This window comes from Belonocnema kinseyi, chromosome 3 (genome assembly GCF_010883055.1).
Source record: "Belonocnema kinseyi isolate 2016_QV_RU_SX_M_011 chromosome 3, B_treatae_v1, whole genome shotgun sequence".
Lineage (NCBI taxonomy): Eukaryota > Metazoa > Arthropoda > Insecta > Hymenoptera > Cynipidae > Belonocnema > Belonocnema kinseyi.
Window position 1 is genome coordinate 85,943,154 of NC_046659.1, and position 15,053 is coordinate 85,958,206.

Genomic DNA, 15,053 nt, shown 5'->3' on the forward strand with positions numbered 1-15,053 from the left:
TTTATTAAATATTTTTCGTTTTAGCTGAAAATTTATTATCCTTTTTGTTAGTTTTAAAACAGATTAAAGATTTAAATTGGTTGGCTAAAAATTCCATTTTTATGATTAATAATGAATTTCTTAACTGTAAATGTAACTATTCCAGTTTGAGTGGAAAATTGATCCTTTTTAGTGAAAATTCATGTATTTCATTAAAAGTTTGTCTTTTTTATAGAAAAATAATCTGCTTTCTTGAAAATTCAATTTTTTAGTATTGAATATTCCTTATTTTAGTTTAAAATTCATTTCTATGGTTGAAGATTTAACTGTTTTGTTGAAAATCCATGTATTTTCTTAAAAATTAGTCTTTTTTTGTAAAAAATTAATCTTATTGGTAGAATATTTATTTTTTTGTTGAAGATTAATTTCATTATTTTAAAATTTAACCCCAAAGAGAAATTTACAATGTTTAGAATGAAAATGAACCCTGTTCTTTAAATAACTCGCCGTAAATTATATTAAAAGTGAACGAAATTAGAAGTAGAAGGTGGTGAGAAGTGGAATAACGTCCTGAATTTCCGATCAAGCCACCTGGTCACCCTAATTTTTATAATTTTACAATTTTATTCCTTACTTGTTCATTTAAATAAAAAAACGAGTTTTCTCATATTTAGCACCAGTACGTAGACCGATTATCAGACACGATTCCAGATGAAACGGAAGATATAAATTGGCGAAGTTTGGAGACGGAAATAGAGAAGCTTTTTAGAAAAACGCCCCATTTCTCTACCCTTTCAGGTAAATTAGTTGCAATATTATTTCAGACTTCATAAGTCTTTCCCCTATTTCCCACTTTCCCCCTTTTTTGAAGAAATGCTCTTTTTCCCCTATTTTCAAGATGCTTCACATTTTCTCATTTTTTCCCATAATTCGAACTGAATTAAAAAACTCAATAAAATATCCAAATATTTTTCTTTAAAAGTTCATTCCTTTTAATTGAAAAATTCACTATTACATTTTTGTTCATAATTTATCTCTTTTTATTTACAATTCATTACTTGCTTTGAAAATTAAACTATTTTATAGCAATTTTTTAATTTGAAAATTAAACTATTAAATTTTTTGTTGAGACTTTATATTTGTTGTTGAAAATTAAATTACTAGAATGAAGTTGAACTCCTTTGTTAAAATTTCATTTGATTAATTAAAGATCCATCTCTTTAGTTGAAAATGTAATTTTTTTTATTTTCTTAAGTTGAAAATAAATTTTTTGAACTGCAAATTTCAATTTTATATTTCTTACTGAAAATTGATAACTTTTAGTTTAAAATTCAAGTGTTTGTTTCAAAATTAACTTTTTTGTTGGAAATTCGTTTTTTATTATTTGAAAACTCAACTGTTTTGTAGAAGCAAAAAAAAACAATTTTCGGCTTATACATTCAACTGTTTTGTTGAAAATTCGTTTTCGTGGGTTAAAAAGTTTATTGTTTTGGTAAAAAATTCAACTATGTGGTTGAAAATGAACTTTTTGGTTTATTTTTGTTGAAAGTTAGTCTTATGTTTATTGAATTCAACTATTTTTTAATTTAAAATCAAAAGTTTTCGGGTTGAAATATCAACTATTACATTTTTCGTTGAAAATTTAACTTTTTTGGTTACATTCTACTTTTTTATATTTAAAATTAAAATCTTTTTCTGGTTAATATACCAACTTTTATAATTTTCATTGAGAATTAATCTTTTTTTTATCAAAAATTTCAATTACTTGGTTGAAAGTTGAACTTCTATTAAAAAAATTCGTTTTTGGTTGAAGATTTATTTTGTCAACAATAATATTGATGATAATGAATTTCTTATATTTTTGAGATTATAGGAGTAATTGTATCAAAAATTATTGAAAAATAATTATAGAAACGAAGAATGTTAAAATATCGAAATAATTATTGCAAAAAGTTTAAGATACTCATAACTTTGAAGTTTTTTCATACCTACAATATCAAGCGAAGGCTATTTTTAAAATTTTATTTTTTTGTACTTTAGTGTAATTAAAAATAAATTATTAATTTATATTTTTATTCTACTTTTTTGAACAAATTACTTCAATATTTTCATATTTATTTTTATTAGTATTCCTATAATCATTAACAAATGATATGAAATTCATTATAGGCCTGCAATGATTTTCTTTTTAATTGAAAAGTTTACTATTTTCTTTTTGATTCAGATTCGATCTCTTTTTATTTAAAATATAATCAATTTGTTAAAAATGCAACTATTTTTGCATCATTAATCTATTGTGTTGAAAACTCGTCTTTTTGGTTCAATTCAACTGTTTTTGATCTAAAATCAAAATATTTATTGATAAAAGAATCAAATGTTACATTTTTCTTTAAGAATTCATTTTTATTGGATGAAAATTAAACTACCTGGTTGAAAGTTAAATTTCTTTGTTAAAAATTCATTATTTTGTTGTTGAAGATTCATCTCTTTGAGAAATTAAACTATTTTGTTTAACATTCGTTTTTTTCATAACAATTTATTTTTTAGCAGAAAATTTAACTATTTTATTTTTTGTTGAAAATTTATCTTTTGTTTTTTAGCTGAAAATTAATGTTTTTTTTAATTTGTCCTTTTTGGTAGAAACTTTATCTTTTTGGTTGAAAATTCAACTATTTTGGTAGAAAAATCATATTTTTTGCTTCAACTTTTTTTTACAGAAAATTGACCCTTTTTGGTGGAAAATTTATCCGCTTGATTAAAAATTCCACTATTGTGGTAGAAACTTTATCTATTTGGTTGGAAATTTATATTTATTTAACTCAGTTGCATGGGCGGCTGTTTTTAAATACATGGAATGGATAATTTCATAGGCCGATATTTGGACAAAGAAGTGCCTTTTATATAGTTTTCCAGAAACGAAAATTTTTATTTTTATTGAAAAATCTTTTCTGCTGTAACAGTCAACTCTTTTGTTTAAAAATTTTCTTTTTAGTTTCAATATTCATCTTTGTGGGCTGATAAGTCAACCATTTGGTTAAAAATATAAAATAAATCGGTAAAAATTAATCTCTTGCTAGAAATTTCAACCATTTGCTTGAAAACTCAACAACTTGTTTAAAAATTTGTCTCTTTTTGGGTTGAAAATTCATATCCTTTGGTAGAAAATCTATATTTTTTGTACCTGAATTAATTTGATATAAAAGATTTTATTCTCATGTTATTCCCCTATTTTCGATTAGCAATTTCATAATTCTTTTAAATTTTAAAGGTGCTCTTGAACCCTTACCAAGGAAAATAATCGAAAAAAGAGCTCCAAATAAAAGAGATGCAAAAGCAACTACTAAGAGACCTGAAAATGTTGTTGCAACGGAAAAAGAAGACCTCAGTGTGGAGCAGACTGTCGAGAAAATTCGAAAGCTGATTATTCGACACCACAAGGAATATAAAACGCCGCTTGATTATTTCCGACTGATACTTCATCCAACAGATTTCGGATTAACTATAGAGAATATGCTTCATGTGTCTTTCCTAGTGCGAGACGGAATTGTTCAGCTAAAAAAGGGTAAAATAATCTATCAAATCTTTTATCTACAACAGGCTTCGAAGTTCCACATTTTTTTTTATATTATTTTAGATAAATCTACTTTTTTGCTACTTTTTTTCAATGTAAAGCTATTTTTTGCTACTTTTTCAGTAAAGTGATATACAAAATTGATCCAACTAACAAAATTCTTTTTTTTTAAATAAAAAATGAAAAAAAGGTATGTCAAAAAAAAACTACTCTGTATAAAAAAAAAGAAAACAACCAAAATAGAACATTCAATGGAAAAGTTTCATTAAAAATCAGTTATCGCGTAGAAAAAGTTAATTAAAAAGTTGCAAAAAATTGAAAATACGTTATTAAGACGTTTAAAAACATAAAAAATTAACATAAACGAAAATATGCAAAGTATGGAAATAAGAACATCCAATTAATTATTTTTTCAAGTTAGAATTGTGTGAAATTTAACAAAAAAATTTTTTTTTTATTTGGTTAAATTTTACCACCGTAATTTTGTTTTTGATGTTTTTAACCCGTTTCTGCAGTCTTGAAAGCAGTTATTTACCTACAGAAAAGATCAGCCTTTTTTTTAGTTTAAAGTATTTTTTCTAGTACTTTTTTAGTTAAAAACTAATTTTTAATAATTTAGAAAGGCGACTTTTTACATCATTTTTTTATTTTTGAGGATACTTTTTTTAGTCCCGTAGAGAATTTCGAAGCCTGGTACAGAAAAAGTAGACCAAACGATAAAAAAAATATATATTTCCTCAGATGAGAGCACAGGTGCCCTAATGCTGATCCCTTGCACTAAAGACATGATAGCTCAGGCCAAAAAATCCGGCAAATCAGGCAGTATTCAAAATATATTGTCTATAAATCCAAATCAATGGCAAGTAAGTAAAAGACAAATTTGCCAAATTTCGATCTTTTTTCTATTATTATTGGATACAGTATTTAAAGTTTTTTTTCGATCTGTTTCAGATTTTAATTAACCATTATGAAATAAGTCAGCCAATGATCAATTTCACAAGTGGAGGACAATGAAAATTGCATCTAATTTCATCACAAATTCGAAAATGAACAGTGATATGAGATATTTTATTTAGAATTGTGTATATTTAAAAAATTTTTAATCCGGGAAGTTGTGATTTGTTTTAAAAAATGGTGCCTAATTGTGTATTTCCTAACTGTTGGTAATAAAATATTAAGATTTTTATAAAATCTTAGTTTGATAATATTACTGCTATGTGTACCTGTATTATAGATTTATAATGACAAAAATAAATGTTAAATTTGATGCTCAATCTTCTACAGAGTTTTTTATTTCGTACCATATTTCACTCTTCATATTAATAACTAAAAAATTAACATTTTGAAAATGCCGGTTTAAGCCTTCTTTAAAATGATGCGGATAAAAAAAAATTAAACAAACCTAGAATGAAAGTAGAATACATAATTTTACAACAGATTTGAAAAAATTCTATTAAAATCATTAAAAATTTTGCAAACAAATTTTTTTTTGAAATTTTTGAAATAACTAAAATGTTCAAAAAACTACCGCATTCACGCGATCTTAAATATTAATAAACAAAACATTCTAAAACAAATAACCAAAACATTTGAAAAAACTCTCGGTCTTTGCGTTTTTTAAAATTATATAAATAAAAACATATTGTTCAAAAGTCTCTTAATTAACAAATTAAATGAACTAAATAATTTATAAAATATTTTAAAACTATGTAAATAATAAAGGGGAAATCTCCCAAATTTTGACAATATCATTGCGGAAGCGAAATTATTGGAAAAAAATTAAAAATAATCAACTATGCAAAAATAAATTATGAAGCAAGATTTTTTCGTTATTAAAAACTTTAGCTACGCCGAGAACGTTTACGAAAAAGGTATTCAAATGTGATAAAGAGAAAAAGTCCCCGGTGTAGTTGGAATTTTTTGAATTCGGAAAAATTTTGCTTGATAATTTGTTTATTTATTTTTGCATAACTTATTATTTTTAATTTTCTTTTATTAATTACGTTTCTGTAATAGTATCGTTGCAATTTGAGAGATTTCTGCTTTATTATTTATGAAGTCTTGCATTTTTTAAATAAATTATTTGATCCTTTTTAAGTTTTTTTATAAATAAATTTTTTAACAATATATTTTTATTTATAAATTAAAATCGTTGTGAAGAACAAAAAATGTTTGGGAGCTTTATATATTTTTTAGAATTTTTTATCATTCGTTGAGATCGCTTGAAAACGGCAGTTTTTTAACATTTTTAGTAATTTCAAATGATTTTTTAAATATTTGTTCAATTTTTGTTGTTGTAGAATGATTTAAGGATTAAAATTCAGGAGTTTGTGATTTATTTTAAAAACTTGTATCTATGATAATTCTTCCTTTTCTAATTTCTGGTAATAAAGTATTTTAAAGATTTTTATAAAACCTTATTTGTTAATACTAGTGCTATTTTTACCTAAAGTAATTATAAATCTTGTTATAATTTTTTAATTTTGAAAAATTTGCGTTTGATTATTTATTTTTTTTGTACAGTTATTTATATTTAATGTTTTCTCCTCAATTTCGCCAGTAATGGTATCGTCAAAATTTGCAAATTTTCCTATTTATAGTTTATATATTTTTAAAAATTATTTAGTCCTTTTTCAATTTTACACAATTGTGAAGAACACATAGATCGGAAGCTTAAAATTTTTTTTTAAATAATGATTACTTATTAAGTAATTTCAAATGCTTTCAGAAATATTTGCTTCATATATTTGTTTACGATTAAATTATCCGGGAAATTGTAATTCATTATTGAAACATGAGCCTGATTAATAATTTCCTCTAATTTTCAAAATTTAGGAGTTTTCAGCTTTATTATTCACAGGTTTTTAATTTTTTTGAGTTATTCAGTTCTTTTTTTAAAATATTTTTAATGAAGAGACCTGCAATAATTATTATAAATTTATAATGAAGAAAATACATTTTAAATCTACTTTACCAAAGCTATTTGACTTTACCCTTTCAGATATATTTTCCAATTCCCATAGAGTTGAAAGCTGATTGGCTGAATTCCGATAAATAGACCAATGGCATCAATCAACTAAGAGTCTTCTGCTAGTTCTGCTCTTTCGCTGTTTCACAAGTGTGGTTTTTATGGTTGCGGTATTTCTGTTGCATCCTTTTTCTAAAATTAATAAGATTAATAGAAAGGGCCTCTTAATATTCTACAAATCTAGAATCAAAATGAAGAAATTTTATTAGAGAAGATCTGCAGATCAACTATTTCCTTCAGAATTCTGGTAAATCGTAGTTCACTTACATTTTGAGGTTAGTATTATAAAATGTTTAAACTTCGAATAATTATTATATATAGGCAATTTTTAATATGTTTAAATTTAAAACATAAATAGATTTTTTCTATTTAATCATTAATTTTTTCTCCTATTTTGAATAGTTTCTGTCATGGGTTTCAAAAATTAATTATAGGTTGGTGCCATCGGATCGAACGAATAAGTTTCAGATTTAAGTTGTTCCAATTTAAACATTTTAAATTGCAATCCTTTATTCTAAATAATTGTAAAACTTAAAAGATAGAAATTTGAATAACGTTATCTTAACAAAATTCAAAATAGTATACTTAAAGATATTTAATACTTCTAACCGGCTGTGCATTCAGAACACTCAAAATCGAAGTTTAAAATTTAAACATTTTAAACTCTTTTATTTACATAAAATTGTCAGAATTTAACAATTTACAATTAAATGCCTTCACAATTGAAAATACTTTTAAATTCATGAATTATTTCAAGGTGTCTACCCGACCTGGAATTTTGCGGGAATTTTTTCGACAGCGTGCTTAATTTTTTTTTATAATTGCAATGTAAAATTTGTATGACAAGTATTTGTAAAAGTAGCTTTATATTACTATATTGAACTATTTTGTCGAAAATTCGTTTTTGTTATTGGTTTTGAATTAATTTTTTAACTAAAAATTTAACTATTCTACTTTTGGTGGAAAATTGACCGTTTTATTTTAATTTTTAATTTATTTAACTTAACAGTTTGTTTGCGATTCTTTCTTGACTAAAAAATTCGTCTTTTGGTTGAATTCAACTATTTATTAATAATTTTTTTAAAATATTTGTTGAAATATCTATTATTACATTTACTATTCAAAAATTATCTGGTTTGGAATGAACGTTTAATTACTTGGCTGTTAGTTTAAAAATTAACTTTTCAGTTCAAAATTCGATTTTTTTAAAACTAAAGATGTATATATTCTAATTTAATTATTTAAGTTTTGGTTACAATTGATCTTTTTTAGTAAAAATTAATTTTTTGTTGTTGAAAATTTAACTATTTTAATTAAAGATTTATTGTTTCAGTTGAAAACTCTTGATTGGTTTAAAATGCATTTTTTAAACTAATAATACTACTATTCCATTTTTTTTTTAAATAAATTTTTTCAACTGAAACTTTAAATATACTATTTACTGTAAAAAACTGATATTTTCTAGTTGAAAATTGGTCTTTTTTCAAATTTAATTATTTTTCAATTTTTTGCACTTTTGTTTTTAAGGATGTTTTGAATGAGCGTCATAGTCTAAATAAATGTTCGCGTTTTGCTACAAATGTGAATATGTTACTCAAGAATATTGTTTCTTTAAAAAAAAATCATCAGTAATAATAAAAATTGACATTTATAAGTATAATTAAATATTTCTTTTCAATATTTGCTATTTTGTTTTTACTATAATTAATAATTTAAATGTAAATTTGGAACAAAGCTCTAGAATGCTGTTAAATGTACATTTTTATTTCAGCATTCGTCAAAGTTTATGTCAATTGAGAAACTTTAGATGAAATAATTGACTACGATGGCTACGATTTTAAGAACTTACAAGTACATCAACTTATTCACTGGTTATTATTTGAAATCTTACCAGTCTAATTTTTCTCCTTTAAAATTGATATTAAAATCAAATTATGCAGCTTTACATCCCGACAGGTTAGTTTTAATCTTATAAACGTATGAACAAAAACTTCCCTGAGTCAAACTAACGTTTGAAAATGACAATAATTCGTAATATAAATTTAATTTTCAGGAATTATGCAACAGTCGCAGTCACAAAATTTTTGCATGATAAGCCGAAACCTACTCCGGGTAAGATTGTAGAACTTATAAAAGAAAGATATCTGCAAAATAGAAGCTCAATGTATCCTGAAGTCGATTTGCTCTTGAAATCCATCGTCAATGAGAACAGTTCAGTTCTACCTGCAAGCATTGGTTCGTAAATTAAATTTATTTAGCAAACTATTGCAATTACATTCAGAAATCTTTCAAATAGGCCCTGAAACGGTTCTGTACATTTTTTAAGAACTATTAACAAAATTTGAAGAAATTCCATGGAATTAAAAAGATTTCAATAGATATCAAGGAATTTAAAAGTATTGCAAAGGATTTCAACAGCCTTTTAGGAAATTCATAACAGTTCCAAAAATTTTAGAAGATTTGAGGGTATTTTCGGGTGATTGTCAAGAGTTGTCTATTTGAAGTCCCAATCATTTTTCACTTTTCTATTAAATAATAGATTTTTTATCGAATTGACTCAGTAAAATACTTATATTGAAGTAAAATTCAATAAAATTTCAAAATTGTAGACGACTTCATTTAGAAATTATGAATAAAAATTACGAAAAATATCTTGCAAGGAACCTTTAACAAACTACAAATTAAGAATGAAAAATTGCTAAATAATATTGCCACCATTTTTTTAATATGTGAGATTCACAGATATCACTTGCTGCATTCCTATTTTAGTATGAAACTCGAAAATAATTATGGAAACTGTTCGTAATGCGGGCTAAAATTTTTAATTTTATACATACGAAGAATTTAGTATAGTTAAAAGATAAATCATCAACGTTGATTCGAAATAACAGTTAATGATTAATTTAAATAAATTTATAATTAATTTTTACCATATATTTCTGCAGGGAATATTAACTTTTTCGAAGGATTTTTATGGGATTTCAATAGACATGGCGCTGGGCCGGAAAACCGGGAATTTTTTTAGACCTGGAAAACCCGGGAAATGACAGTCCATTTTTTTTACTGGGAATTTTACAAATTTATAGAAAAAAATCTGTCCACGTTCGATTTCAACAGTTTTTAAGTCATTAGTTGAATTGTTACGTTTTTCAATCATGCTATTATTTAGCTTACAATGCGTAATTCAAAATTTGTTTACTTTAAAAATATTCCATTTAAAATTTTTATTTTTAAGCTTGCATTTTTAATTTAAAGAATTTTTAAATGCTTTCTTAAAGGCTTGAACAAACAAAAAGTAAAAGCCTTTGATGTTGAAAATTTTTGATAGAAAACATTTTTATTTAATAAATAAATAAATAAACTTTTTTTAAATTTATCTGTACTTTAAGTAATAAAAGTGCACAAAAACGATTTGACAAAACGATTTTAACTCAGTTCAAAATTTTCAGATGTTAACCTTAAAACTTAAACGGTTTCAATTTTAAAGTATTAGTCATTAAACAAATGTGAACGTGTGACTGAAAGTTTATAAACTATTTTCAAGTTAAAAATAACTTCATGATAATATATTCTTAATTAAAGGATTAAAAAAAATTTATATTGTTTCAGTCGAAAATATTCAATTTTTAACCCATTCAATTTGAAACCAAATATTTAAAAGTAAAGAATCTTTAACTGAATTGTTTGACATAGAAAGCCTTGAATCGTTAAAATTTCTAAGAGCATTTAAACTTTGAACGCTGCAATTTTAATTGTTGTATTTAAAAAATGTTTAATTTGGAAGTGAAATTTTTAAATTTTGATGTTTAATTTACAAATGAACATTTGTAGAAAAAATTTGAGTAATTTTAAGAGATATTTAGGTGTTTTATAAAGATTAAAAATTGTCATGCAACTTTTAGAAAGTTTTCTTAAAATCTTCTCGAATCTTTTTTGTAAATTTTGTTCAAATCTTTGAAATACTTTTTAAATATTCTCTTAAAATAATTTTTCAAAATGAAAATTTTTTTTAAGTTTCTTAGAAATCTTAAGAAAATGTTTTTATTCTTTTGAAGCCTTTCACAATTCTTTAAAAGAATCTAATTTTTTATTTAAAATCTGTGAAAATCTACATTTTATTTTATATCAGGCTATCATTTGAAGTTTTACATTAAGTTAGAATCTTTTCAAAACGTCTACAAATCTGAAAATGTTCAAATAAAATCTTGAAGCTTTCCAAGGATGTTTAAACTAGTTAAAAAGAAAATAATTGAATTTCTAATTTAAGAAGTGTTCATTTAAAAATTTTTCAATTTTTAATGTTTCTAGCTTAAAATTCCTTAAATTTATATCATTTTAAAAATTGTAGAGTTCATTGATAGATTTTTTAAATTGGAGCACAGATTTTATTATCTGAAGTGGAAAATTTGTTAGCTTTAGTGTCCCATTTTTTTAATTTCATTGACCGTGAAAAATATTTGCGAACCGGAAAAAACCGAGAAAGGACTGGGAATTTATTTCGTCGATTAAAACGGCCACCCTGGTAGGGATTTTATGGGATTTATAAAAGTTTTGGATAATTTACAAGATTTTAAGGGTTTTCAAAATATGTCAAAAGATTTTTGAGGATTTTCAATGAATTTTAGAAGATTTCCGAGGGTTTCGATAATTTTAAGGACTTGCAAAGTCTCTCAATCAGATATATTGATGAATTTTTCAGAATCTCCAAAATTTGCATAGACCTTCAAATGTTTCAAGGGATTTTAAAGTGTTTATTCGTAAAAATTGAGAGGGTTTTAAAGATTTGGTGAAATTTTCGATTATTTCAAGGTATTTCCAAAGATTTAAAAAAATTTTAGGGTATTTAAAATGATTCCAAGACACTTGCTAAAGAATGAAAATAATTTAAAGAATTTCCAACGATTGTAAGTGATGTGTAATATTGATGAACTTGAATAAATTAAAAAGTTCATTAAAACAATGCTCGAGCAACTTGTGGCTAAACCGTGTTAAAATATAAATTTGGAACATTTTAGAAATAATATATAGTAATCTAGTAATTTTGAAAGTGATGATAAAAAAGTGAACACCTTTCAACCAGAGTCAAACGTTTAAAATTGAGCCCTTTAAATTAAAAATCTGAATAGAAGCGCTGAGCAGACTGAAATTTTATTTTTTTATCGTACTAATACCAAATTCAAAATTTTTTATTTGATCGAATATAAATTAAACTATTTAGGATTTAAATAAACTTTTATGACTAAAATATTTTCTACGCTGAATCTATACAAATTAAATATATTTGAAAACTATTTTCATTTTGAGTTTAAGAGCATTGAAGAGTTTAGTTCCAAATCAACATTCAAGGTATTAATTATAGTACTGGCGAAATGACGAATTTTGAAAATAAATATTTATTTTATACTTACGGAAATGGCAGTGAATTTATTTTTTTACCGGGAATTTTACAAATTTATAGAAAAAAATTCGTCAACTTTGATTTCAGCCGTTTTTTAAATAATTAGTTAACTTGTGATTTTTTATTTAATTATGATATCATTTCGTTTAGAATGCGTCATTCGAAAATTTTTTACTTTATACATTTTATATTTCCGTTTTTATTTGTTGAGCGTACATTTTAATTTAAAGAATTTTAAAATGCAGCCTAAAAGACTGGAACAATTAAAGATTGGAAGTTTTTGAAATCGAAAATTTTGGATAGAAACATTTTTAGTTGCATTTCTACATTTTAACATTAAAAATATAAAAATTTGATATGATTTCAAATAATTTAAACGAAGTGTCTACATGTACCGACAACTTAAGAACATTTTTTTTAACCCTTAACTGGTACTATAGGTAAAAAATACCGCAAAAAAAGGTTGAGTTTGAATTAACCGTACTAAATTCGAGAAAATGGGTCACGTGCCAACTTTTACTAGTAATTTAGATTACTAACTAAAGGCAAAGTGGGTTAGTATAGAGCGGCAAACGTCAGTGTACGTTGGGCACCCGCTCAAAGTAGACCTTGTAAAACTGTGGGGTATTTATTACCCGTTGTGCCGCCGGTGAGCAAAAATGTGATTTTCAATCAAAACTTGTGCCGTTGATATTAGTGATATTAGTTCAATTTCCAACGTCAGTTTATCATATAAAGTGATATAATTTTTTTAAAAGTTAGTTTGCATTAGTTTTGCAGTTTGATTTGAACATGAAAAAATATGATGTTTATTTGATCATAAAATCGAGTTTTTATTTTGCAAAATAAATCGTTTTTATGGAAGCATCAATAATGTAGTATTTTTTTTTCTTAAAGTGTAGCATCTCAAGAGGATAACCTTAAATTTTTAGATAAAAATATTACGGATTTCATTTATTACGGATTTCATAATCGGGATTACCCGATTTCATTTTTAAAAACATATCTTAAACTACATTGCATAATTTTTTTGTGCAAAAATATTCAATACCGGCTACGCGGGACATGTTTGAACACGTGGGGCCAATATCACCCGTTGTGCCATTTACGTAATAAAAAGGAGTTGTGCCAGTTAAGAGTTAATCTTGCAGGATTTTTTTTAATTGTAAAAAAAATGCGAAACGTTTCAAAAGATTTTTAGAAGCTTAAAACAAAATTAAAAACATAATTAAAAATTTTCTTAAATGTAAAACAACATGTAGATTTTTCAAGACGGAAATAAACTTTTGAAGCATTTTATAGATTTTTAAACTATTTAAAATTAAAAAAATTTAAATTTCAGTTGAAGAAATATTTTAGTTTATAAAAAAATTGGAATCCTTTAATTTTGTACATTTTTGAATTCATTGATTGATTCTTCAATTTAGAGAATTGAAAATGATAACGTGGATTGATATTTTTGGAACTAATTGTGATTATTTGAACTCTAAAATTGATCAAAGTCAAAAGTTTTTAATTTGACAGCTTAACTGCTTTAAAGTCTTTATTACCTTAAATGGAAAACTTTTTAGCTTTACAGTTCGGACTTTTTTACATCACCGTAAACAGATTTCCAATGACTTAAGATATAATTTTTTTTTTACATAAATTCTTTAATGTCAGATATGATTAGAAACTTATCATTTCTTATAAAAATATTGGGCTTCTTTTATATATGAAAAAATAAATGGTTAATATTTCCCCTATTTTCACTTTTTTGAGCTCCTTTTGCGCTGTAATTCGGGACCTATTCAAGGTTGTATGATATTTTAAAAGGTTCGCAAGGATTTTAACCGATTACATATTTTCGAGGATTTCAATTATTTTAAGCGATTTCAAAAGCTTTCAAACTTTTGTAATGAATTTTTCAGGAAATATCATTAGATTTCATGGCATTTTACTGATTTTATCGGGCAAGTTATGCGATTTCAACGGAGTGTAAATATTGATTGATTTATTGTCTCCATTGTATACTTTTACAAGCTTTTACAATTTTTCTGTGTCCACCTCAGTGACAATACCCAACAATTTACATGAATTCCCCTTTCAATTTTACATGGAAAATATTAACACTTAAATTCTAACTGAATACATTAGGCGAATACATTGCAGTTAATTCATTCCCTTACATAGTTATATCCTCGATTCTACATACTATATCACAAATTGTCCATCTTCCAAACTCATTCTTCCTCTCATTCACTCTGTCGCGCTCTCTCTCTGACCTCCCCCTCTGGTACTTCTCTTGCTTTCTTTTCGAACTCTCTGGAAAATCGGCAGAGGACAGGGTTCGGTTTTCCCCTAAATATTTCGATAACCAACTCATCTAACTCCCGATCTCTCTTTCCGTCCTTCCATTTATCAACACTGTCAATCCATTTTTTATCCATTTTTCCATCTAGCCCTTGACAAACCCATATGTGCGTCAGGTTCTCTTCTACTTCTCCACAAATTCTACACGTAGTATCCTTGTATCCCTTATTACCTGCCTTTCCTACGTTCCCACATCTTAACCTTGCCTACTGCTCCTTTTCCTCTGGACTTGTCCCTTTTTCATCCCAATAATTTTCTCTCCCCAAGCTGGTCTACCATTTTCTGTACCCACTACAGTAATTGGAACCATCTATTTTCATCCAGTCCAACTGTATTTCCTGCTTTATTCTTCTTTCTACTCCCTTAATCATATTATCGTTAATCTTATTGACACGACTCCCTTCGAATATCCATTCCAGCGTCTCTCCATCACCTACAATTCTGCATGCTTCCTGTAACCCTTTACCCCATGCCGACGGATTCCCATTCTTGATTCCCCTTATTTCTTCCTTTAGACATATTTTTGGCCATCTCTCCTCTCTCATTCCCAAAATTTCTACCATATATTTCGAAGCCCTCATTCTTGCTTCTATCTATAGGCTTAACCTGCCTGACTCCATTCTCCAAATGTACCTAGGAGTTGTCCTATCTATTCCCATTGCCATCTTGACTAACCTTCCATGCATTTTCTCCAATTCTTCCCTTCTTTCCCACCCCCAAATTTC

The 15,053-nt window shown here is 25.7% G+C and overlaps 2 protein-coding genes across 3 annotated transcripts in view; both read left to right on the forward strand.

Annotated features, from left to right (window-relative positions):
* LOC117169478 (EP300-interacting inhibitor of differentiation 3-like) overlaps nucleotides 1-4,736 on the forward strand; it is a 7,459-nt gene extending 2,723 nt beyond the window's left edge. The window contains exons 4-7 of the mRNA XM_033355882.1: nucleotides 654-777; nucleotides 3,248-3,541; nucleotides 4,292-4,413; nucleotides 4,502-4,736. Of these exons, the coding sequence (XP_033211773.1) occupies nucleotides 654-777; nucleotides 3,248-3,541; nucleotides 4,292-4,413; nucleotides 4,502-4,564 (603 nt within the window). The 3' untranslated portion in view covers nucleotides 4,565-4,736. The remainder of the gene's footprint in view (nucleotides 1-653; nucleotides 778-3,247; nucleotides 3,542-4,291; nucleotides 4,414-4,501) is intronic.
* Nucleotides 4,737-6,666: 1,930 nt separating this feature from the next.
* The window catches only part of LOC117169450 (leucine-rich PPR motif-containing protein, mitochondrial), a 33,565-nt gene continuing 25,178 nt past the window's right edge, over nucleotides 6,667-15,053 (forward strand). Inside the window, exons 1-3 of one of the 2 annotated variants that reach the window (XM_033355831.1) lie at nucleotides 6,667-6,853; nucleotides 8,350-8,534; nucleotides 8,632-8,813. In XM_033355831.1, coding sequence (XP_033211722.1) covers nucleotides 8,404-8,534; nucleotides 8,632-8,813 — 313 coding nt within the window. In that variant the 5' untranslated portion in view covers nucleotides 6,667-6,853; nucleotides 8,350-8,403. The remainder of the gene's footprint in view (nucleotides 6,854-8,349; nucleotides 8,535-8,631; nucleotides 8,814-15,053) is intronic. The other variant, XM_033355832.1, reaches the window with a different exon arrangement.